The 27,000-nt window shown below is 38.6% G+C and overlaps 1 protein-coding gene across 7 annotated transcripts in view; it reads left to right on the top strand.

Annotated features, from left to right (window-relative positions):
• The window catches only part of FRY (FRY microtubule binding protein), a 437,325-nt gene that overhangs the window by 227,848 nt on the left and 182,477 nt on the right, over positions 1–27,000 (top strand). For all 7 annotated transcript variants that reach the window (XM_059144289.1, XM_059144291.1, XM_059144290.1 and 4 more), the window contains one exon: positions 22,185–22,238. In XM_059144289.1, coding sequence (XP_059000272.1) covers positions 22,185–22,238 — 54 coding nt within the window. The remainder of the gene's footprint in view (positions 1–22,184; positions 22,239–27,000) is intronic.

The following is a 27,000-nucleotide window of genomic DNA, read 5'->3' as shown; positions in this document are numbered from 1 at the left end:
TCCTTTAAAAGCCTGCATTTATGTATGTTTGTATCAAATCACAAAATTTATTCTTTTATCTTTGTAATTAAAACAGGTATGGGAGTAGTAAGGGTAATTTTCAAAAAGTCAGAAGTACAGATTTATCACTTGTGGCGATACTCAGGAATCTATACTTTTTAGTTCACTTTCAGAAGACTACATTCTTCAAAATTCCACATCAGGTAGACTGTGTGGGATAAGTTACACAAAATATTAAAGTTGTATTTATGAATTCCCAGTACCCAAATAGCTAACTTTAATGATTAAAAAAGAACAAGAAATAAAGGTGTTCTACCAAAATTAAATTTTATATATTTTTTTTCTTTGTAAACATCTTTCACTGGGTTAACAATATTGTTCTTTTTGCTCAAAAGATGCTCAGATATTTGTTAATATTTACAGATGAATCAGTAATGTTATTCTACTTTTATTGCTTCATGGGCTTAGCTGATAGCATTTGCTCTTATCTACTCTTACCATTATTTCACCTTTCCCAAGAAAAGTGTTTTAAACAAGCTAAATTGGGTCATCTGTGGCTTCTTTTTTTATATTTTTATTTCAAATAAGAAAAAATACAGAAAATAATACAATGGATGCTCATGCCTTTTGCCTCCTACTCTTTCCCTCTGTTTAAATTTTCTTCTTCCCAAAATACGTTTTTGGTAGTTCTTTTAAGTAAGAGTGAGTGGGTAGTAAACTACTTGGTCTTGTTTACCTATCTTGTTTATCTTCTTTCTCCCTCAGCTGTCAATGATAGTTCAGCTGGGAATAGAGTTCTAATTTGACATTTATTCCCCCCCACCCAGACTACTGGTGATACATTTCACTATGTTCCCACTATCATTCCTGTGGTAAAGTCTTTGGCTGATTTATTGTCTCTGGATAATTGACTTTGTTCCCTGTTTGCTTTTATGGTTTTTCTCTTTGTCTATAGTGTTCTTCAGTTTCACTACACTCTGGATGTGGAGTTATTTTCTTTCTTAATCCTTTTTTTTTTCCTCACCACAGCACATATCCTCCTCAATGTCCATCACCCAGCCACCCCATCCCTCCCATGCTCCTCCCCTCAAGCAACCCTCAGTTTGTTTCCTGAGATTAAGAGTCTCTTATGATTTGTCTCCCTCTGCTTTCATCTTGTTTCATTTTTCCCTCCCTTCCCCTTTGATCTTCTGTTTTGTTTCTCAAATTCCTTATATCAGTGAGATCGTATGATAATTGTCTTTCTCTGATTGACTTATTTTACTTAGCATAATACCCTCTAGTTCCATCCACATCATGCCAAATGACAAGACTTAGGCTTTTTGATGGCTGCATAGTATTTATTCCATTGTGTGTGTGTGTAGTTATTTTAATTTTCTTTTTTTTGAGACTCCCATGTTTCTTGAATTAAGGGTTTATATCTTTCATCAATTCTGGAAAATTAGCCATTAATTTCTTGAATATTGCCGTTCCTCCACTTTCCCTCTTTTCCTTTCCTGGTGTTCCTATTAGATGTATTTTAGACCGTATGCTCTATTTCATATCCTTTTTTACCCTTATTTTATTATATCCGCTTCTTGTATTTTGCTACTGCATTCTGAGTAATTTTCTCAGGTCCAACCTCAATTAACACTCTCTTGGGCATAGTCTAATCTCTTGTATAACTTGCCCATTTAGAATTAAAATTTCGGTGACTCTATTTTTCATTTCTGGAAGTGTTGTTGGTTCTCTTTTAAAATCTAGTTAGAGGATGCCTGGGTGGCTCAGTCGGTTAAGCATCTGCCTTTCACTCAGGTCATGACTCCAGAGTCTCTAGATCCAGCCCTGCAACAGGCTCCCTGCTCAGCAGAGAGTCTGCTTCTCCCTCTCCCTCTGCTCATGCTTTCTCTCTCTCTCTCTCTCTCTCTCTCACTCACTCACTCTCAAATAAATAAATAAAATATTTTTTAAAAAATTAAAATAAAATCTTGTTAGGTTTAGTTTGTTCCTTTCTTGAGTTTATGATTTCTATTTTATGTCTCAGATCACCATAAACATACATTTCTTCTGTCCTCTTTTGGATTACCTCCAGAGTAATCACTATCTGGGGCCAAATATTATGTTGACTTGGGAATTTATGCACCTAGAAGATGATACAAGTAAACCCCAAATTCATCTAAGACTTGGGACTATGATTTCAAATTTTCAGGGAAGATGTTGTTGCTGTTTTTACTCAGAACCCAGGCAGGGACCGTTGGAATATGTTTTTATTTTCCTGTGCCAGTGGATAGATTTTTTGCCATGCTTTGTTTCATTTTTAGCACCAGAATTTCTGTAAGTGCCTTATTTCCAGTGTCCCACCTCTCAAGGCCCACAGCTTTGTTTCCTGTCCCCAAGTGGGCAACAAAAAAAAGCCTCTAAGGCAATGAGACCAATAGTCCTCTCTCCGTGCAGCCACTATGTCACCTCATGTCTTCTTCCTTTTCATTTCCCTTTTCCTTTCCAGCGAACTTATTTCTGCATTAAAAAAGTAATAATAATCTTACATTTCATTCAATATTACGAAGTGTTTGTAGCACATGAGATTTTACATTACTTTAGTCCATTTTCCAGCCAGTCTTCTACCAAATTTTTAGTTTGCTTCCCATGCAGGTAAGGCCAGGGTGGGCCTTTGCACTGTGAGGCTCGTGTGCAAGCAGAAGTTCCCATGGCAAGGTGGAGTAGCCTCAAAGTGCATAAAGGAAGAATGAGGGGATTCTTACCAATTCCTCTCTGATGCTGTCTAATGGATCTTCCCTAAATACAACCCCGTCCCCTTCGTTTCCTTCTTCAAAACCTTCATTTTTCCTTTCATGCCTTGATGTGACTACAGCCTGTCTTACTTCCCCCCTGCACCTTTACCAACCCATGTTTCAATATGTGCTTGCCTGCCACTGTGCATTTCTGCATGCTGTCTCCTTCCTGGATGGCCGCTTACCTCTTCCTCCTGCCTGCTTTTTAGCCTATGTTTCAAGGTCCCACTCAAGTACCTCATCATCGGAAAAGGTTTGCTTGATTTCTTCCCTGCTGACTCCATACAGCTATGTAGATGTGAATATTCACACCTCTGAAATCTCTATCTGAAGCGTTGTTTCATTCTCTCAAGCAAACAGTACCATGTTTATTGAACTAGAGTATTAGAATAGGCTAGAATAGAAAATTACAGACGAGGGATGTCTGGGTGGCTTAGTCAGTTAAGTGTCTGCCTTCAGCTTGGGTCATGATCCCAGGGTTGGGATTAAGCCCTGCATCAGTCTCCCTGCTCAGTGGGGAGCCTGGTTCTCCTTCTCCCTTTGCTGCTCCCTCTGCCTGTGTGCAAACTCTCTCTCTGTGTCAAATAAATAAATAAATAAATAAATAAAAATCTTAACCAAAAAAAAAAAAAAAAATATATATATATATATCAGAGTACATTATAGGTTTTTTATTTTAAAGATTTTATTTATTTATTTGACAGACAGAGAACACAAGCAGGCAGAGAGGCAGGCAGAGAGAGAGAGAGAGAAGCAGGCTCTGCACTGAGCAGAGAGCCTGATGCGGGGCTCGATCTCAGGACCCTGGGATCATGACCCGAGCCGAATGCAGAGGCTTTAACCCACTGAGCCACCCAGGCGCCCCTATATTATAGGTTTTAAGGGTAAATAATGCTTTTTAAAACTTTGAGTCATGTGTATATATATCAGACCCTAGTGTAAAATACACATTTTCTTGGCAGGTAGATGGGAAATACATTTTTTTTAAAGTTGGAGAAACACTATACCAGTCAGTAAGTTCCTTAGAGGCAATAACTATGTCTGATTCATCTTTCTCACACACACACACACACACCAGGTCCCCTTGTCTAGGACTCTGCTTTATATACTATAAACAGTAAATAGTTTTTGAGTAAATCAATGAGTGGCTTTATGATAAATGTGTGAGTAGAGAGATGGATGAATAGATGAAACAATATAGTAGCTTAAAAGAAATGTGTTTATAGGAAACTGCTTCTGAGGGTCGTCTTGCCAACCTCTAAACTGGTAACAATGGACTTTGTTTTGTCCTTTGTACTCCTCAGCAGATGATGCCTTGTATCTGCTATGTATAAGAGATACTGATTCTCAGCCTTCTGTCTTGGGGCATCTAAGGATACCTCATTATTCATTGATACGGTCACCTGCTCCCTTCTTCACCTTAGCAATATGTGCAGAGGAGAGTCAGGTTGTCTCCTAGCAGTTGGATACAGTCTCAGAATGTGCGTTCCCATTATCTCTGAGTCTCTCCATTTATATGGCATCTGTCACTGCAGTCACAGGCAATTACCTTCTCAATAACCTCTTTCAAAAATAAGACTCTTCAGCTCTACAAAATCAAGAGCACCCATAATCTTGACTTTGTAGATTTAACGGACAAGAATGGATAAAGGTAAGAACCAAACAACTTTTCATTCAATCTAATCTGAATTTGAATCCTGATTCAACCTCTTCAGTGTCCTGTGGCCTTGAACCAGCCAGTCAGTTTCCCTTTTCTCTTATTTGCTAAATTGGAGTAGCAGAACCTAACACACAGAGCAGTTGAGAGGGTTAGAGGTAATGTGTGGAGCTTCTGATATAATCCTTAGGACCTACTAAGTGCTCAGTCATGGTCGTCATCATCGTCGTCACTCAAGAATTAGTATCAACTAACCAAATCTGGTGTACTTCTTTGGAAGTCTGCCTGGTGCTTCCTCTCTTTGTGCTTGTTCAAAGGGAATGGAGACTTGAGTGGCGCAGTTGGATGCCTGCCATTGGCCATTCACTGTTCCTGTCAGATGGTTGTTCTGAACTCTACATGGCTGTGAGAGAGACCCTGCCAAAGTTGGTTTAGGCAGACCTGGTCTGGATCATGTAGGGACTTGTGCGCTGGGAGGTGACAGAAGCAAGCAAATGAAAGTACACAAGAGAAGCCAGCACCTCCACCATCTCACTGTATCTGTATCACCAGCAAAATACTTGAGGCTTACCATGTATATACTGTGAAAACCTAGAAAGTGAAATCAAGGATTTGAATTGAGTCCACACCGAATGGTTTTCAAAAGCTTTCCAAGAAGAAATGTCCTGGGTTCTTGAGGGTAGGGGTCTCCGAAACCAGTAGGAACATCATCACGCCGGGCCACTCTGGGAAGCCAGTGGCCCAAAACATGAAAGGCTATATTATTCAATGAAATAGAGCAAGTTCAGAAAATTTCAAGAATTTTCTTTTTCTCATTCATGTGTTTACATTTATTGAAAACTTCAGAGGGAGAAATACCTGATTTTCTTAAAGTGAGTCATCAATTCAAACCAATGTTCCATTTTCACCTATTTTATTGAGATATAATGACACACACATACACACACACACGCACACACATAAATATATGGTATAATGTAACATTATGCTAGTTTTAGGTGAATTCATTTTAGGCAGATTAGTGTTAGTTTTAGGTATTAACATGACATATACATATGTCATGTTACATGTATACATTACATATATTAACATGTATATGTATACATATATATTCATATACATATATATGAATATATATTGCAAAATGATTACACAATAAATGTAGTAACATCCATGACTACACAGTTAAAAAAATATTTTTTCTTATGTTGAGAACTTTTAAGATGTACATTCTTGGCAACTTTCAGATATACCATAGTGTTGTCGCTTGAGTTGCCACACTCTACATTAAGTCCCCAGGACTTATTTGCGTTATAACTGGAAGTTATAACTTCCAAGAATTTTCAACCACACTCCTGAGGCTGCCTCTTTTGTCTGCCCTCCTTCCTCTAATTTGGCCAGCAAACAAGGAACTTGATTTTACTAGCCTGTGCTTCTAACAAAGCATCTAAATGTGACCCATCATTGTTTTCTTGCCTATCAAATGTTGACGACCAGGCACAAATTTAGTTCTAAAATATGTAATAAATACAAGCATGAATTCTCTGCATCTCTGGGTGTATTAGGTCCCATCTTGGCAAATCTGCCCTGGTTTCAGCTTCCAGTATCCTTGCAAGGAACTGCAGGAGAAACCAAATCAGTTATTGGACCAGGGGTTTCCTCTAGATCTGTAGTCTGTCAACATAAAAGGTCAACAAGAAGAACAAGAAATTCTGATTTGCCTAAGACTTATTCAGAATGCAAGTGATTTGTTCTTTACTTTGATTGAAACCTGGAAAGGGAAAAGATCCGCATACAACTTCAAAAGGAGAAAACACACTTGACTTTCATCTTGTCTTCTGGCAGAACCTGTGACTGAGCAAGAGGGCGGTGCTTGCCTTCCTCTCATGTTCTGGTATTTAAAAACACTTTTATGATGAACAGTGATATGGAAATGGGAGAGTTTATCATTGGGATTGCTTGAGCCTTGAGAGCACCTGCTCACAATATAGTTCCTGGGCGAGACACAGGCAAGAGCCTCCAGATGTTACTGCTGGGTTGAGCTTTGGAGCACAGGTGTAGGGTGCTAGACACTTATTTTTTTTAAAGATTGCATTTATTTATTTGACACAGAGAGAGAGAGATCACAAGTAGGCAGAGAGGCAGGCAGAGAGAGAGAGGAGGAAGCAGGTTCCCTGATGAGCAGAGAGCCCGATGCGGGGCTCGATCCCAGGACCCTGAGATCATGACCTGAACCAAAGGCAGAGGCTTAACCCACTGAGCCACCCAGGTGCCCCATAGACACTTATTCATAATGATGCTAACTGTGTTATTGTGGAATGGAGACTTCATAACCGAACATGCTCTAGCAGGTTTGCTAACATAAACAAGGCAATTTCTGTTGTAATATAAGACTAAAAGTAAACTAGAAGGAACATACAATATTTTCTTGTTCTGCAAGTCTTTGAAGAATGTAGGATGCCAGTCTCTGTTGCACCACACACCATGATCTGGAATGAAATATGTCATGCTGTAAGAACAAACCTGTGTGAACACCAGTCATGGCCAGCTGGCACCAACATTGAAAGGCCAGGCAATTAGCTAATGGCAGCATTACTGCACACTAACGTTGTTCTAGGTTCAGGCAGTAACGTCTGTTGACAAACCTTTGTTCCTTGGCCCAGTGTCTCAGGCTTCCAGCTCCTCCTGGGTGCTGATGTCACAGGGTTGGCATCAGGACAGTTTTCCCATTAACCCTGAAGGTGAGCAGGACGTGGCGCTATAACAATGACATTGGTAGCCTGCCACCAGCAAACTGTATAGGATGAGTTGTTTGTTCTAGCCGTTTGAATGAATTCGACTGTGGCTCTAAGTAACCAAGGCCTTTGGCAAGTGAAATACACACCCGCCCATGCTTCCTCTTATGATTTTGGACCAGATCCAATGAGTTAACAGACCAAGGTTAGGATACAGTCTATTTGTCGTTATAAAAGAGCTTGTGTTTTCACCTTTAGCACATACAAAGTTTGAACAATCAGCTGTAATCCTGTGTCTCACCTCTTTCAATACCTGAGTTATTGACAGACTGCTCGATACCAGAAAATATCAGAACTTTTAATTAGGAACCTTTTTAGTATTTAAGGAATTTCTGAATTAGGAAATCATGCTAACTAATTGAAGAATAGAATTACTGCCTCTAATGAAGTTTGGGTCTTTCTATAGTAGATCTTCCTAAAACCTATTCTAATTAGTCATATCTGTAGCCTGATAGCTAGTCACTAACATCAACCATGTGGTATTTCATGATATTTCACTGTGCCCAAATTTGCAAGTTGGTGGGATTTCTGAACTGTTGTACATGCCTATCTTCCTCTCCTAACCAAATGTTACATGTCTGTTGACTAAGGTTGTGTAAATAGCAGAACACCAGCTTTAATGCCTCTCAGCATCAAATCCTCCCTGTGGATTTGAGTCGGCTTCCCAGAAGGACAAGCTGCTAGTGATTTTAGCCACACTCCTCTTTAAACAGAGGCCTCTCTTACTTTAGTAAATCTAATAAGGGAAATTGAAAGAGAATGAAAATAATTTCTAGATTGAGTTCCCTATTGAGTGTAGTGATACTATTCAAACTAATGCTGTCCTAAAAGGAGACTAAGAAACCATTCTTGTCAGGTGGGAAATACTTGTATTACACTTGACAAAGTACTGGCTCATTGTCCAAATTACAAATAAATGACTTTAAAAATAGCAATCTCTTAGCAAAGCACCTCAGCCTGGCCCCCTTTATGTAATCTACAAAGGCATCCACCGGAAATCTGGAAACTCACCCTAAACAGAAACAGAATAGTATTAGCAGTTAAAGCCAGAGGTAATTGTTGAAAGGTTTCATTTAGCTGCCGAATGAAGTGATCTTTCAGATGAGCTCACAATCTCCCATTTTTCTGTACACTGCTCAAATTAAAGTGTGTTTTCCTTATTATGAGTATTCTTGGAATCATAGAGACCAAAAGCATTTCTTTTTTGGTTGTTAAGTAGGACTTCTCTGCGGTAAAATGAAATTTAATGCAACTTGATAGTACAATTTCAATTGAAACTTATAGCAAATAAACTATATATGCAAAGTATTATGAAGTAATTTTAAAAAGGGGCTTTTCCCTTGAACTTCATAGTATCCAATTCAGTTCATCCATGGTTAAGGCCTTAATTTTTTTTTTAAGGCCTTAATTTTTATGTCCAGTAACTTTATGAGAAAATTATTAGTTTCTTCTTGAGACTACAAAACCAGGGGAAGGTTGTTCCTCAAGATGTTTTCACTCTAATTCTTTCAGGTTATATGCTTCTTTTTACTATTTTTGGAGATTTTGTTTCAACACAAAAGAATGTTTGAAAATATAGCATCATATTTTAATGTAACAGGAAATGCCAATGAAAGCAAGTTCAATAATATGACATAGTAATGAGCACTGAAGGTCCATTTGGACATTCATTGTGATATAATATGTCTATGTTTCCACATAACATTTTGCATTTTGACATTCCTAAAGTGATTAATATAATTTTAGGCAGCAACAGGCTTTACTATAACATTTTAATAATTTTAACCAGCATTAGTCTGGATTTCCATAGGTCATATTAAAAATAATAAGACAGGTTATTAGATATTTTTGATTGTCGCTGATGTATAGATCTTGTTAAATTATTTTGTGAAATACAGTATCCCATTTAATGGTATTTCCTGATGCCTTTGGGGATGTCTGCTCAATTCATAAGCTGTAATCACATAAGTGGGGCTGGAATGTTCTAGTAGGATTTTCCAAGATGATTGAGTTGCTGAGCCAAGGAATGAAAGTCAACAAAAAGGAAGTCAGGTACTATAATCTTTAAATATTTTTGATTGACCTAAAATGGATGTATTGCTTTTTATTGAGATATATTCACTTATCCATAAAATTCACCCTTTCAAAGAAAGCAATTCAATGAGTATTCACAGGTTGTGTAGCTATTGCCCCGTCTAGTTCTAGAACATCACCTTTTAATAGCACTTTAAAAGATAGAGGCGCCTGGGTGGCTCAGTGGGTTAAGCCACTGCCTTCGGCTCAGGTCATAATCTCGGGGTCCTGAGATCGAGTCCCGCGTCGGGCTCTCTGCTCAGCGGTGAGCCTGCTTCCTCCTCTCTCTCTCTCTGCCTGCCTCTATGCCTGTGATTTCTCTGTCAAATAAATAAATTTTAAAAAAAAAATTTAAAATAAAATAAAATAAAATAAAAGATAGAGTAGGTACATAGATTTTGATCTACCTATTTTTCTATTCTTTACCCCTGGAGTTTGCCTTTTATTTTAACAGAAAACTAAGTCTTTTTTTCTTAGCTCAAGTAATTGGATCATTTATGTTTTGTTTGTTTTGTTTTGTCTTGATCATTTAAGTTTTGACTAAGAAGTTTTGTGTGCTGATGAATTGTGGTATGTAATGAATTTTATATAATGATAATCATGGAGAAGATGTTGCCTGAAGCATCAGGTAGAAATAGCTTATGTAGAAATTGAAACTTCAAGCTACTTAATGGATGGTAGAACTTCAACAGAAATGAAAATGCTTATCTATGGATGCCATCCTGATTCCAGAATGGCAGCATTCCTACTTCAGTTGGGGTTTGCTATAGCTGTTGGTGCAGATAATGGCTTTGGGTGGCCAGATTTTACGTGAGAGGAGACTTGTCTGCAGCATTGAGTGAAATGGTCTTTACTCATCAGCGTCAGCTTCTGACCTTTCAGTAACCCCTGAGGAAGTGTGTAGCATGGATTCCTTCCCATCTAAATGGCGCTCCACACATACCACATTGGTCAGTCAAAATAAATCCAAACTTGCCCAGTGACCCTGGGATCAATGTCTAACCTCATAAATAGCAGCTCTGTGGTTTCATCCATACCCACTTGCCCAAGATTTCCTGGGATTCCCAGTGGGAAGAATAACATATTATGAGCTCCTCAAAGGCCAACAGCACCATGCTCATGTTCAGGATAGATAAGCTATGACAAGAGAGTATGGGAACAAGGCAGTGGTTCCCATTTCTAAAGCGAAATCATTACCGTCACAGTTGCCTCCCCTCCTCCATTTTGGTTTCCAGGAACATAAAGTCCCATTCAGACAGTTTAAGGATTCTTCTTCTCATTCATCTAATGAAGAGTTTTATTTTAAATCAGCATCACTGTAGAGTTTACATATGTTCAACTGCAGGGGTTTTAAATCTATGGTTTGATGAATTTTAGAAATTTCATACACATGTGTCTGTACCACCACAATCCAAATGCAGAACATTTCTGTTATCCCAATGAGTTCTCTTGTGCCCTGTGCAGGTGAACCATATACCACCACCCCTGACCTCAGGCAGCTATTGATCTATGTATAGATTTCCATTTTCTAGAACTTCATGTAAATGAAAGCCATACAAAATGTAGTTTTTGTGTCTAGTTTTCTTCACTCAGCATAATGTATTTGAGTTGCATCCATTTTTTATTGTTTGTTAGTAATTCATCTTCATTGCTGAGTAAATTTCCATTTAATGTATAGACCAGAATGTGTTTATGTAGTCACCTTTTGATGGGTATTTGGGTCAACAAATAATTTTTTAGTACAATTTTAACCAGCACAACTCTTGATATCCATAGATCATGCTAACAATTATAAGAATGTATGTTTTATAAGGCAGTTTTTGTAATAGCTTATGGATAGACACATGGATAGTATTTTTCAGCTTCCCAATACAAATGATTAATGCTGTGTATTATACAGAAAGATGTAGAATGACTACAATTTTTTGCTCCTCTGTCATATTTCAGGCACAGTAATCTTCACGTTAACCCTAGAAAGTGGATAAAAATAGTAACAATCTATGTTTACATATAGCCCACTCAATGCCAAGCACTGTTCTTTTTTTTTTTTTTTTTTTTAATTTATTTATTTGACAGACATAGATCAGAGAGCGAGGAGGAAGCAGGCTCCGTGCTGAGCACAGAGCCCGATGCGGGACTCGATCCCAGGACCCTGGGATCATGACCTGAGCTTAAGGCAGAGGCCTAACCCACTGAGCCACCCAGGCGCCCCAGCACTGTTCTTAATACTTGAATAATATTAACTCACCTAATCTTCACGTCAACATCATGAGGTAGTTACTTTTATTATCCCACTTCACATACAAAGAATTTAAGCAACTGTTCCAAAGTCACACAGTTAGAAATTGGTGGAGCTGACATTCACCATGGACCATCTATCTCTGGGACTCTCGATCTTATCTCCATATCCATGGCCTAATACATTTTTAGTCAGAGAGGCTAAACCTGAGAGATTTAATAGACATACCAAAGGTGGAGTGGTTAGGGTTAATTCCCCAATTCAAGTCCTAGCTTGATTGACTCTAAAGTCCAAGCTCTGATCTACTTGGGAAATGATATGTCCATGAATAACTAGGATGACATTGGTTGGGTACACAAGAGCTAGATAATATCAGAAGAGCTATGGAGGAGTGAAACTGGGCTATCACTTCTCATAGGAGTGATCAGGGAAAGTGTGGTGGGATGAATGAACCTTGAAGGGAGTATAGGATTTTTTTTTTTTTTATGAGAGTTGGTTTCACTGGGTCTGAGAGGTGTGTGTGTGTGTGTGTGAGAGAGAGAGAGAGAGAGAGAGAGTGATATGTTAGTAATGACAGAAGAAAATCAGAACATGACTGATTTCAAGTCTCCAAGGGCAGCCCTGGGGATTACAAACATTTTAGAAGAAAGACTAGCCTATCAAGGACACAGAGAAGAGATGCCTAAAGAAGTAGGAGGAGAAAGGGTGGAGAAATGGGGGTGATTCAAGTGAACAAAAGGGAGGCCCATTGCAGCTGAAAGATCTGAAAGAAAACTACTGAAAAATGGCCACCAGATTTTTTATTTAGAAAGTCACTGGCACCTCTAGGGAGGAGTATTTTTAGTGGTGATGGAAGAGACAGATTGCTGGTGGTTGAGGAAGGGGAAGAACGGGATACAGGACATACAGACCACTCCTTGATGAACAAAGATGAGTAGGGCATAGTAAGAAAACCACAAGTATGTGGTCAAGGCAGACATTATAATGAAAAGATCTAAGCATGTAGATAACAGAGAGAGAGAGAGAGAGAGCCCACAGATGAGTGAGGGTGACATTGGGGGGAATGAAGAGCTGGCTGATGGAGCAAGGTCCCAGATGAGGCAGGGAAAAATCCATCCACATGTACTGAATGTTCACTTGATGTAGCCTGCACCATTAGTTCAGTGTATGAGGACCCCCCCCAAAAAAAATTTTTTTTAAATATCAAAAAATAAAGTAGAATATAGCCCAGAAGCAGATGAATGAAGGTGATACCTTACATTTCTTGGACCTGCCATTGTTTCAAAAAAGAAAAAAAAACCCAAAAACCTATAGGAACTGTTCTTTTCTTCAATTAAAGTGAAGATTAACTTTGTAGCTGAGTTTAATTGAAGTTTCCCCTCTACTGTTCAAATAATGGATTTGAACTTCGGACTGTTGGACTTGGCAAAGAAGTAGGCTTCACTGAAATTTGCAAAGCTGGCTGCAAATAGAACAGATTCTCTTGAGAGTTTTAAGGGTTTTTTTTTTCTTTTTTTTAAGTGCCAAAATATTCTTCCAGATTTGAATCTGTCCTCACATCTCATATCATGGGGTACTACACAGCATGTTATGTGCTAGTACCTTTAACTGATTTGAGATACTCCCGGTATCATTAACTTGATCTGCAGATTTTTTTTTTTCATTATTTTGGGTGAACAGAGCATATATTGTTTTGTTTCAAAATTTATTTTAGGGGTAACTGGGTGGTTCAGTCACTTAAGCATCTGCCTTTGGCTCAGCTAATGATCGTGGGGTTAGCCATGTCCAGCTCCTTGCTCAGCAGGGAGCCTGCTTCTCCCTCTCCTTCTGCCCCTCCTCCCTGCTCATGCTCACATTCTCTCTCTCTCTCTCACACTATATCCCTATCTCTCTCTCTCTTTGTCAAGTAAATAAATAAATTAAATCTTTAAAAACTTAATTTTAGATTCAGAACAGAATAAAGGGAAATAAAGGGATGTGTCGGTTTCCACAAGAATCCTTCTTCCACAGATCCCCAGGTGTTCCAAGTCCTGCTTATTAGTCTTATCAGAAAACTAGTGAGGATGCCATAGGGTGACGTCACTTTTTACCTGGGGACAAACCAAGACAGTCTCTCAGGCTCCCACTTAAAAGTTCAATGATCCTGTAATTGCTCCTCATGAAAGGAGAGTCTTTTGAGAAGAAATAGTCTCATACTCAGAACTGTGCATTCTCAGACTCACTCCTTAGATCTGTCTCCAAAGTTGACTCAAAGCTGCACCAATAGTATCTGAAGAGAAAAATATGTACCAAACATGAAGATATTTTGAACGTGTTTTTCTTTAGTTCAGACTAAGTGGGGTACCTGCTGCCCTGAGCTGGTGGCTCTGGATGAAATGCTCTAGTGGCATTTCAACAGTCGAGCCCACAGCTCCCTGCTCTGAGGAGCTGTCACCACGCGATGGGCAGCTCGCTACCCCGCCCCTTCATGTTCTGGAGACCCGAATTGTGGTGGTTCAGTTCTGAAAATTGTTAGCGCCTCAGATCAGACATGTGGATTATAAAATTTCACTGCTGATAGCATCAAAACGCTGGAGTCAACTATGCCAAAACATATTCTTATAACAAAAACACTGTCGTGTCAAGACTGAGAAGTTTGGTGGCGGGTTTTGTTTTGTTTTGTTTTGTTTGTAAACCATCCCACCATTAAATTAAAAGGTTTCCTCTAAATTAGATATTAAGAATTAAAATCACTATAATAGTCTTAGACTTTTATTGTTTGAGAAGAGCAATTCTCCTTATAATGTTTTGGTTCTTTTTTTTCTACTCTCTGTAATACGGCTTTCTAGTTGTACTTGGAAACTTCCAGGAAGCTCAAATATGAAGCTTAAATAATGTTAGTGGGAGTGTACATTACCCTGAAAAAAATGGGTAAAACTTAGTTCCAGCTCCTGGGCGCCTAGGTGGCTCAGTTGTTAAGTGTCTGCCTTCGGCTCGGGTCATGATTCCAGGGTCCTGGGATTGAGCCCCGCATTGGGCTCCCTGCTCAGCAGAAGGCCTGCTTCTCCCTCTGCCTGCTGCTCCCCCTACTTGTGTGTGTGCTCTCTCTCTCTCTCTTTCTCACTATCAAACAAATAAATAAAATATTAAAAAAAAAAAAACTTAGTTCCAGCTCCTAAACATTATGAAAGAGGTTACATATTTTAATCTGGTCTAACTCCAGTAATAATGGTGTTAAAAGGAATTTCAATTGGTAATGACTATCAGTTACTGAGTACTCCACAAACTATTCATTTTTCTGTTCTCTGAGATTAGGTTGATATTATTTATCTTCATTTTACCTAAAAGTTATCTGAAAGTTACAGACATTAAGTAAAATTCATATGTTTATAAATAAGGGGAAATAGCTTCAAACTTGATTCTCTGACTTCAAAGCCCATGCACTGAATCACTACATCCAACGGCTAAAATTATTAAAAGAGATTAAAAGATCTCATCTTGAGCAAGATTGGTGACATATTTAACAAATCAAATAATCTCATATAACTAGTGACATTGCTGGCTTGCACCTTTATTGAAATATCTCTGAGGGCAATAGTTTGGATCTTTTTAGATTAGCGAAGTCCTACTGTATGGGACACCTTTGGGATTTTTTTTTTAGGCCCCTAAACATTCAGATATGGAAAATGATTTCTTGGGGTACCTGGGTGACTCAATGGGTTAAGCCTCTGTCTTTGGCTCAGGTCATGATCTCAGGGTCCTGGCATCAAGCCCCACACCTTGCTCTCTGCTCAGCAGGAAACCTTCTTCCCCCTCTCTCTGCCTGCCTCTCTGCCTGCCTCTCTGCCTACTTGTGATCTCTATCTGTCAAATAAATAAATATATTTTTGAAAAACAAAAAAGAAAATGATTTCTTAAATAAGCCCCTGGTATCCCAGAAATAGAACACCTTTTGATACGTGAGCCTTTTCTAGACTTGTCTAACTGCCCCTGTCCTGTCTCATATGGCCGTTTTTCCTCCTCTAGATTACAGAGAGGCCGAGTGTGAAAAGACTAGAAGGGAGAATGTAGCTAGCAGATACTGAAATTGTTTGGAAATTGAGGGAGAAGTCAGTGGCCTTCCTCTGCCCTTTTCAGGTAGATACAAGACATGGAAGAGCTTTCTGAGTTTGTGTTTTCTTAGGGGAGACGGGGAGCTTCCCAAGTTGTGAGAAGCACAAATAAGGACCTTTCTCTTTTCTTATGGAAATACTCAAAGATTCTTCACAACAGGAGAAAACCCCTCTTGGATGGGTGAGGACAGCAGGGCTCTCTGATTCAGGGAGAGCAAATTCAAAGAAAAGCCCACAGTGCACAGAGCTGTGTCTTGCTTCTCACACAGCAGGCAACATATCTGTTACCCAAATCCTATCTGTAAATGGAAAACAATGGGGAGAGAGTCCCTTCTGCAACCCCATTAGGTAAAGATAAATAGCTGGATAAGTGCTATTCAAATAAGTTTTAAGAAGTAGCTTATACTATCTTGAAAACTGAGATATTGTTAAAAAAAATTAAGTAACAACAGAAGTGATACATCATGTTCTCCTGTTTTGCATTTGTTTTTCTTGTGGAGAATTTCAAACATCACTAAAGTAGGGAAACAGTAAATGAGCCAGCTTCAACAATTATCAACTCACAGCCAATTTGGTACATGCTCCCTGCACTTCCCCTGAATATTATTTGAAACAAATACTAGAAATGGTATTATTTCATCTCTGAATATTTCAGCATGTACCTCTGAAAGACGTTGTCTTTTTTAAACAAAACAGCTATATCATTACCACACCTAAAAAATTAGCAGTCATCCCTTAACATCATCAAATAGCCATAAAGTGTTCAAATTGCCAAGAGTCTCATGAATATCGTACTTTTTAAAAAACAGATCTTATTTTTCAACCTAAGATCCTCACATTGCAATCATCTTTAAAAAAAAAAAAAAAAATCAACAGGATTCCCTCCCCTGCCCCCACTGCCACTTCTCATTTTTCCCCCTTGCAACTTATTTATTGGGGGGGAAAAAAAAAAACCACTTTTCCTTCCCTCGGAGTTCCTTTCAGTCTGGGTTTTGTTGATTGCATCCCTTTGGCATAGTGTAATATATTCCCCTAACTGCTGTATTTCCTAAAAACTGGATCTTGCTTCTGAGTCTTGGTCAGACTCAGGTTTGGTGGGGTTTTCTGTTTGTTTATTTTGGTCAAGACTATTTCATACAGTTCGCTCTCATAAGAAGGGACTTAATGTCTAGTTGGTTCTTTTCTGTGCTGCTAGCAGCCACTGACGTTCAGTGCCAACTCTCCTGACGTTTTTGGTTTGCTCCACTCTTTATTCAGTGTCCCCCAGTGAGCTGGAGCTTCTGGGCAAGGCTAAGGTCTCCCAACTTTGGACCACTAAGAATTTTCAAGGACCCATAACCCCAAAGTCAAGTTTTTTCCACAATAATTTTTTTAAATAAACATATTCAATTCAATTAATGAATGTTCAGTAAATAAGTAAAATTGCTATTAAAACAAAAGACAAATTTTTAAAAAATTTAAAAGCACACTGTTCCAAATTGGATGAATGAGACCTTTGTTTTGAGCCTCTTTTGTCATAGTCGATTTCTACTTGTTCTTTACCCGTTGTTTCTTCTGTGTTGATTTCACTTTACTACTTATTTAATGCTCTTTGGGAACCAGGATGTCTTGAATATGCAGACCTTGGATTCTTAGACTCTAGATTCCATACAGCTGGTCTCTTGCAAGAGAAGCTCAAGCAGAAGCATGCTTCTGCAGTTTATCTTGCTCTGTATTCAGAAGGCTCTCTTCTAAGCTGGAGCATGTGTGCCTCCCTTCTCTTCTCTTTTCTCTCCCCCCTTCCTACCTTCTTCCCTAACTTTCTTCTTTTTCTCTCTACTTTTTATTTAGCCAGAATTATACTCTCTTTTCTAGGTCTACTTTTAAGCCTCCTAACACTGATAAAATATATGTCAATGCAAAGAAGTTATTGAGAATGGTGAAAAATGAGCTTGGTTCTCTGTGCCCCGAGCTATCTTTCTAAATGCATAGACATATATTCAGTCATTTAACAAACCCTGGCAAGAGTAGAGAGCCCAGATATGGACCCTCAGCTCTATGGTCAAATAACCTTCAACAAAGCAGAAAAAAATATACAGTGGGAAAAAGACAGTCTCTTCAATAAATGGTGCTGGGAAAATTGGACAGCTTTGTGTAGAAGAATGAAACTCGACCATTCTCTTACACCATACACAAAAGTAAACTCAAAATGGATAAAAGACCTCAACGTGTGGCAGGAATCCATCAGAATCCTAGAGGAGAACATAGACAGTAACCTCTTTGACATCGGCCACAGCAACTACTTTCAAGATATTTCTCCAAAGGCAAAGGAAACAAAAGCGAAAATGAATTTTTGGGACTTCATTAAGATCAAAAGCTTCTGCACAGCAAGGGAAACAGTCAACTAAACAAAGAGGCAACCCATGGAATAGGAGAAGATATTTGCAAATGACACTACAGACAAAGGGCTGATATCCAGGATCTATAAAGAACTCCTCAAACTCAACACACACAAAACAGATAATCATGTCAAAATAGGGCAGAAGACATGAACAGACATTTCTCCAATGAAGACATCAAATGGCTATCAGACACATGAAAAAATGTTCATCATCACTAGCCATCAGGGAGATTCAAATCAAAACCACATTGAGGGGCACCTGGGTGGCTCAGTGGGTTAAAGCCTCTGCCTTCAGCTCAGGTCATGATCCCAGGGTCCTGGGATCGAGCCCCACATCAGGCTCTCTCCTCCACAGGGAGCATGCTTCCTCCTCTCTCTCTCTCTGCCTGCCTCTCTGCCTACTTGTGATCTCTGTCAAATAAATAAATAAAATCTTAAAAAAAAAAAAAAGAATAGCCAAGACAGTAAACAACGTGTGTTGGAGAGGATGTGGAGAAAGAGGAACCCTCTTACAGTGTTGGTGGGAATGCAAGTTGGTGCAGCCTCTTTGGAAAACAGTGTGGAGATTCCTTAAGAAATTAAAAATAGAAAATAAAATCTTTAAATAAATAAAATCTTAAAAAAAAAAAAAAAAGAAAAGAAATTAAAAATAGAGCTACCCTATGACCTTGCAATTGCACTACTTGGTATTTATCCCAAAGATACAGTGGTAGTGAAAAGAAGGGCCATCTATACCCCAATGTTCATTGCAACAATGGCCACAGTTGCCAAACTGTGGAAAGAACCAAGATGCCCTTCAACAGATGAATGGATAAGGAAGATGTGGTCCATATATACTGTGGAGTATTATGCCTCCATCAGAAAGGATGAATACCCAACTTTTGTATCAATGTGGATGGGACTGGAAGAGATTATGCTGAGTGAAATCAGTCAAGCAGAGATAGTTATCATATGGTTTCACTTATTTGTGGAGCGTAAGGAATAACACGGAGGACATGGGGAGATGGAGAGGAGAAGGGAGTTGGGGCAAATTGGAGGGGTAGATGAACCATGAGAGACTGGACTCTGAAAAACAATCTGAGGGTTTTGGAGGGGTAGAGGGGTAGGAGGTTGAGAGAACCTGGTGGTGGATATTAAGGGGGGCAGGTATTGCATGGAGCACTGGGTGTGGTGCATGAACGATGAATTCTGGAACACTGAAAAGAAATTTAAAAAATAAATAAAAAATTTTTAAAAAAAAAAAAACCCTGATAATAAGTCCCAACTATGTCCTAGGCATGTGGGGAGAGAGACAAGTTGCAACACAGTGGAAATGCTAACAAGAATAGATGCAAACAGAGTTCCATGTGACAACTAACAGGTGGCTCTGAGGGAGAACTGAGAAAAGGCTTAATCTTGGGAGGAATGTTTAAACTAGGTCTTCAGAGAATATGATGAAGACAGCATGTTTGTGTAAAAATAGTTAACATACCTTTACACTGCTTTTCTTATTCTGTTGAAGCACTGAACCCAAGTTCTTGGCTAGTGGACATAGATGACTTTTGGGTATAGCAGCAACTTGTCATGTTTCCTTCATATGTATGCAAATACATATAAGTTTAAAATATCACCCTCACTGGCATTCCAACCCAATTAATAGTGGGAAAAAATAGCCTTTAAGCATGGGAAGTTTCAGGGTGTGGGACGTTCACAGTCCCCTTACCCCACTGCAGCAGGTTCCTTTGTTTCAAGTATTAGTGAAAGAAGTTTCCCCAGATATGAACTCCTGATTTATTGCAGAAGTCTGTAGATCCACAGGTGTGCTATGCTTTATCCTACAGCTGAGTAAATTACAGTCTCCCATATAGATGTATTCCTTTTTCTCTGATGTATATAAAATAAGTACTGTTGCTAGTATAGTACAAAACTTATAAAATTATCATTGAAGGCATAGTATGAGCTCTCTGTCATTATGTAAACTTTGAAACAACAGATATTAAAACAGAATTACTCTCTTGTATGTCTCGAGGTATGATTGTGTGTTTTATAATTAGGAGTTCCTGGGAAATTTTTGACATTAAAAGGGGTTTTTTAAAAATACAAAGGATGATGTTCGCACAATATCATGAATGTCCTTAATACCATTGAATTGTGCACTTAAAAATGGTTACAGTGGCAAATTTTACACCACATATATTTTGCCACAATCAAAGAGTCTATTAAAAAAAATTGTTTTTAACTGACTGCGAAACACACATGGAAATCAGGAGATCTCCTATTTGAAGAAACTGGATTATTTTATTATTTTATTAATTTGGCAGACCTTTAGCCATTGCCAAGCAAGGCTGTGTTCTATAACCTTTAGGCATCAGAGCAGCAGAGCATCCTGAATTTCTGGGGCTTGTAGTCTAGAGGGGACGACACTTAGCTCATCCCTCATGCACATGTAATCGCACATGATTCTACACTGTGATGTGACTTTACCCTATGGTAAGTGCTATGAAAGGAAAAGTGTACAGAGCTTTGCAAAGTGTTTGAGGGTTGGGGGTGTGGGTACCCCTGGTGTTCAGAGAAGATGCACAGAACACTTCTCTGAGGAAGTGACAGTTGGACTGAGGTTGGAATAATGAACAAGTAGAGACAACAGTCCTAAGAGGTCATTGACTACTTTTCAGAATTTTCTCCTTAATGGCAGGAACCACGTGTTCCTCAGCACTCCCCCAACAGGTAGCAGGGGGCATGTGGTGAGCCCCCAGTTACTGTTGAGTGGTGAATAAATAAAACAGTGAGTAGAAATGCTTTTACTGGGTTTGTTCCAGGGGTGTTTGTGGGACCTGGCACCACCCGTCGTCACATCTTTAATTTTTACACTTTTAATTTAACTGGTTTTTAAAAAGAACTTTGGATGACGTTATAACCTTCACGTATACAGGAAATACTTCACAATTTCATTGCGAAATTTGCCTTTTTTGTATCATCAACTGAATCTGGGGTTTCTTTAATTGTTCTTCTGTGTTCTCGCCTATGTTTTTGTATCCACTCTCCCACCAGTGTGTTCTAGATAGCGTACTTTGAAGAGAAAAATGTCTGTTAGTGCTTAAGAACACAGCTTTCTTTTTATTTTAGAAGAATACACCTTTAGAAGCTGTATATTTTGCAAAGGAGACAGAACAACTGATTTATATGGCTCATGGTTAAAGATCAGATAACCAGACTAAGTCCACTGTTGGCGTGGGCTTCTTCAGGAATAAAGACTCTATGGGGTGTATGGAGGTGGGTTTGCCTCTATCTTAGTTGTATATTACCTTTTCAGGTGGAGGAGAAGATTGGAGAAGTGAGGTAGGGAGAGAGGGTCTATGTGATTGGCAACATGCAAATGAAGTCTTTTATGACATCTGCACTGGCTAAAGTAAAACTTACTTTTGTTTCCATATATAACTTTTACATGATTTCTCATCCTGAATCGAATTTGGGAACAGTATTAACTCCTATATCAAAAACAGAAAAAGAAAACAAGGGACCCATAAGGATAAACCATTGTCCTTAAAATGTCCTGCTAGAAAGTCAGTTGAGGCCTCCTAAAGTAAACAAAGGTGTAATGATTAGGAAAGATAATTTCAGTAGACCTTTGTCACTGCCCAGATTATTTCCGCAGAGATTTGGATATGGCATAGTCAAATAGCATGCCTCAAATTCACAAGTTACACATAGTAAGTGTATTACCAGTAGAGACCTTATTTTGTTTCTGAATCTAGGGACTTGAAATAGTGTATCACTTTTGGCTTTTTATTGTATGTCAAGTGCTAGCATAGATAATAAAATTTTCAAATGGATCCTGTAGGGTTTTTTTTTTCAACTTTTTATTCTATGTCAAGTCCCAGGATAGACAATAAAATTTTTCACGTGAATTCCATAGTTTTTATTATGTAGTTTCCATTATGTAGTTTCCATTAAGAACTCTAGATCATTTAGAACATCAAATTTTTAAGGTTTTGGTCAAAGAGGTATATGTTAAGACAGATAGTAAGAATCGTGATAACAAACACTATATATTAAGGTCAGAATAGCTAAGGGAGAGTTTCTCCTTTAAAAACTGGTACCTCTCCCATTAAGGGAGAAGTAAATCAGAAAAATTTTAACAATAATGGTACTTTTGTGCTGTTTAAAAGCATCTATTAATTTATTCTTTTTCTTCCTAGGAAAAGCCATTGACAAAATCTCTACAACGTGGAGAAGATCCCCAATTTGACCAAGTATGTAATAAGATGTTATATACATATTATATTGTGGTTTTTATTTATTTCAAAATGCACAAAAGACAAGGGCTCGATGCTCATTATTAGTGTATTGATTAAGTTCCTCAAAGAGGATACAGGGATATGATCTTGGGAACTATGTCTTTCAGCTTTTGCAATTATGGCTTAAAGTAGGCATTCAGTAGCTGTCTATTGATTTGAACTGGAAAGAATGGGAATATGTTGGGATAATCCAAATAAGTCCTCAACTGATCATTTCCTAAATCTTTATATACCAGAATTAAACTAGGAGAAGATAAAGGAACTTCTACTCCAAAATTTGGTAGATCTCATTATATTTTCACCCAGATTTTTTTTTGAATGCCCACTATTTGCTTGACACCATGCTATAAAGTACAAAATTGACAAGTTTTAACCCTTCAAGAATTCACAATATTGTGAGAGAAAAATCACTTAAACAATAACTGTAAGACAGTTTAGTAACTTAGATTCTAATAGAGAACATGAACAAAACAATTTAAGGCAGGATAAATATAAAGAAAGTCTTTTGGAAAGTAGATCAGGACTAGTAAAAGGACATCCTGCTCTCAACAGCAGGTAATAAGCAGAGGAAATCAGGGTCTGCTAGATCCTGGATCACTAACTAGAGGCTTCGCGTATGCATCAGAGGAAGTGAGAGATGTGTTGGTGGTGTTTCCTGCACATATGCAGTTAATGACAGAGAAGACAGCATGTCCTCCTTCAGAAACCTCACTTGGTGCCAGTGGTAGAGACAGAACACTGCTGGATGCACCATAGTCTGATCTGATATGGTGGGGGTTTTCTTGTCTTATGGAAAACACACAGAGATTCACTTGTGGCAGGGTTTTGCAGTTGACTTTCATGTGGAATCAGAAGGAAAGTTCTCTGTCTGTTAAAGTCCAGACCTGTTCAGTCCAAAACTGTAAGGACTGGGGGCGCCTGGGTGGCTCTGTCAGTTAACGGTCTGCCTTTGGCTCGGGTCATGGTTCCAGAGTCCTGGGATTGAGTCCCACATGGGGCTCTTCTCTCTCTGCCTCCTCCTCTCCTGTACCCCTGGCTGGCTCATGTTCTTTATCTCTCTCAAATAAAGTATGTTTTGAAAAACAAAATAAAACAGCCCTGTAAGGACTGATTATAGAGATTGAATGCTACATTTTCTATTGTATGAGTTGTTCACTGAGGGAAATGGCTTGTGCCCGCGGTCAGTGTCCAAGTGCTAGTGGGGCTCTGGGTTTGCTCTCTGGTGCTGGTAGAGCTGGCTGTTTTCTGAAACGCTGGCAAAATGGAGTATGTGCTTTATCTCTGTCTTCTCTTGTCATATCATTCTTAGTTGTCATCTGGTGGGTGCTAGGGTGGTCAGAGACCCTGAGTGAACATTTGAGGTCATTATTTTAGAAATAGTGACTCTTTCTTTTTTCCTTAAGAATGTAAATATTTGAGGCTCCCGGGTGGCTCAGTGGGTTAAGAGTCTGCCTTCGGCTCAGGTCAAGATCTCGGAGTTCTGGGAACAAGCCCTGCCTTGGGGCTCCCTGCTCAGAGGGGAGTCTGCTTCTCTCTCCCTCTGCCACTCCTCCTTGCTTGTGCTCTCTCTCTCTCTGAAATAAATAAATAAAATCTTTTTTTTAAAAGTATTTATTATCTGTTGTCCATAATTTTTCACTCTATTTTATGTTCTCTGTCTGTATTCTAACCTAGTTCTCTCCTAGATATTCCTGTCCTAGGATATCACTATCCTTTCCTCAAAAACGAAATTAATTTTCTCCATCTTAATGTATATCTTTCTCTATACACTGGGAAATAGTACTTCTAAATTTTAACGTTGTGGATAATAGTTAGCTCAAATGATTTGGCTTAAGAACAATTTCCTACTTGCTTTTCAGCCCTCTCTTTCTGCATTTCAGCCTTGTGGGAGAGGGATAGCATTTGGAATTTAGACAGCCCAGGTTTAAATCCTGACTTTGCCACTTTAATTAGCTATAATACTTTTAACCTTGTTGCACAGAATGTTGAAATGCAGAATCTCCGCCCTGCCCCAGATCTTCCTGAATCAGATTCTGCAGCTTAACGGGATCCCCAGGTGACCCATGCACACATTAAAAGCTTGAGCGGCCCTGCTCCCTAACACAGCTCTCTGTACTAAAGACACTTGGCAAGAGAATCAATAGGAAAATGGCCACTGAGAACTTTCAAATAAGATACATAAAATTACCCTCTCATCATTAAATCATAAATTTACACATGAACCAGGAGGCAACCTACAAAGTCCATCTCACTTTTAAAGAGCAAGACTCTGGGACCAGGAGGAAACTTGGTGGAAATAGACCCATCTGTGCCCCTTTACTGTTTTCCCAGCAAATTATAACAATGGAGGTTCCATTGGCAATGTCATGGTTGTATCAAGCTCTCTTAATCTTTTGACATTTAAACATTTAAATTAAAACATTTAAATTAATTAAATTAAATTAAAACAATTTAATAAATTAAATTAAAACATTTAAATTGATTTTAAAAATTAAATTATACATTTAAATTATATAATTCCTCTTGTTCTAACAGCAAGCGGTAGGATTTTAATTTGGATTCACACAGAGGTCCATCTACATGAAAAGAACATGCTGGTGACGCCACGTTGCGTGGCATAGACTCCATTGTTATGATCGTGGGAGCAATAGTAATAGTAGAAGAGGTATTAATGTAGTACTTACCAGAGGACAGGCACTAGGCTAAGTACATCCTTTGAGTAGTATGCAGCCAGTCCCTGTTCAGAGAATATTTTTATCAGTTTCTTCCTTTTAAATGTCACTTGACATGAATGATAAACTAGAAAGAACTGAGCTTCTGTACTTCTAGTGCCTGATCCCAGGCGGTCCTGTTCACTCCTCCACTTAACAAGCCCATGATCCATTTTTCTCTTGCTAGAAATAGAAACAAAATAAAAAATTATGTAATACCTTATACTTTATGAAGCCCCTTCTCACGCATGCTCTCAGCTGACATCACTCACTACTTACAACAACCCCAAGCAGCAGCCACACCACCATCATCATCTCTATTTTACATTTCATGGGAATGAGTCTCAGACAGCTTGCCCAACCCTGTATGGCTGAAGTGGATGTTCAGGCTATAAAGACAGTGCTTTTTACGCTATAACATGTTTCTACATCTAAAAACTAAGGTGGCGAGAATTTAGAGGGGGGGTTTTTAACAGGTAAGGGATCTCAGATCCTGTAGCAGTTAAGATTCAGCTTCCCTGCAAATGACACATAAAATAACAGCAACTTGGATAAGATGGCATCTTTCAATCTCACATTCAAGAAATACAAAGAAAATCAGTCTAGTATCTTTATCTTATTTTTGTTGTCTTGTGTGTGTGGCTCATCTCATAATCTGGTTTGGCTTCTAGAGTTCAACCATTATGTCTGTATTCCAAGCAGTAGGAAGGAGAAATAGGAAAAGAGTTATAGGCAAAAAAATTAAAAACAAAACAAAAAACAAACAAAAAACCAATGTCTCAACATGGCGCACACCACTTCACGTATTCCGTTGGCGAGATCTTAATCCCGTAGCACATACAGCTGTAGGAAATATTAGGATAATTTTATTTCGAGCAATCATTTGTCCACTTAAAAATCCAGTATTTTATTGGGGCACCCTGGTGGTTCAGTCAGTTAAGTGTCCAACTCCTGATCTCAGCTCAGGTGTCCATCTCAGGGTCATGAGTTCAAGCCCTGTATTGGGCTCCCCACTGAGCATGAAGCCTATTTAAAAAAAAATATCAGGTGTTTTATAACTAAGGAAGAAGAATAGACTGGATATTAGGTATTACCTATATTTGCCAGATATCATAGAGTTTTTACCAAATGCCCAATGAAGAATACTGTTTATTGTATTGAAATGAATGCACAATCACAGGCAAAACTGGCTTTTTTTCAATAGTGGGAGAATGAAGTCAATTGAACCTTCACTGGGCACAGTGTTTTTTCTGTCTGCAGACAAGAATCTTTGGCATTTCTATCAGTAGTCTATCATATGCACAATTTTAAAATAGCTCGAAGGCATTAAAAGGTGCAGAACTCTTGCAGACTCAAATTAGATAACCCCTAGAGAGGTGAGCTCTGAGTGATGGATAGTTTTCTACTGAGACACAAAATTTTCCTGTTGACTGGGAGTGTTGGGGAAGAGACCAGGTGGAAAAGGATCAGACTGTGGGAGACTTTAATGACAGTGGGGGGGGGGGGGTAGCCAAGCTACCAGGGTTCTAACGGAGGCCCTGATATCTTTGTGCGTAGATGAGTGGTAGATGGATCTTTTTTCTTTTTCTTTTTTCTTTTTTTCTTTTTTAACTATATCAGCTCTGATAAGTAAAATTCTGTCAATAATTTCTATCATTTTTTCTGTTATTAACTTAGCCTATGATCCTCTCAAAGTCAAAACTTTTTTATGTCTGGGTCTCATTTTCAATATTTAGAAATGGAAGAGGAAAATAGAAATAGACATTTCTGAAGATATGTTATATGCCCCACACTTTATAGTATCTCATTTAGTCTTCAGAAAAAACCCAGTGTGGCAAGTATTCTTCTGTCCCATTTTATAGCTGGAAACATAAGAGCCTCAGAGAAGTGGACACACCCAAGCTCACACAGGTCATAAGGGACAGAGCTGTAACTTGAACTCAGGACCATCTGATCTTCCCAATACACTAATGAAATTATGAAAACATGGCTTGTGGCCAATCAGT

The sequence above is a fragment of the Mustela lutreola genome, chromosome 13 (genome assembly GCF_030435805.1).
Source record: "Mustela lutreola isolate mMusLut2 chromosome 13, mMusLut2.pri, whole genome shotgun sequence".
Classification (NCBI taxonomy): domain Eukaryota; kingdom Metazoa; phylum Chordata; class Mammalia; order Carnivora; family Mustelidae; genus Mustela; species Mustela lutreola.
This window is presented reverse-complemented; position numbering and strand designations above follow the sequence as displayed.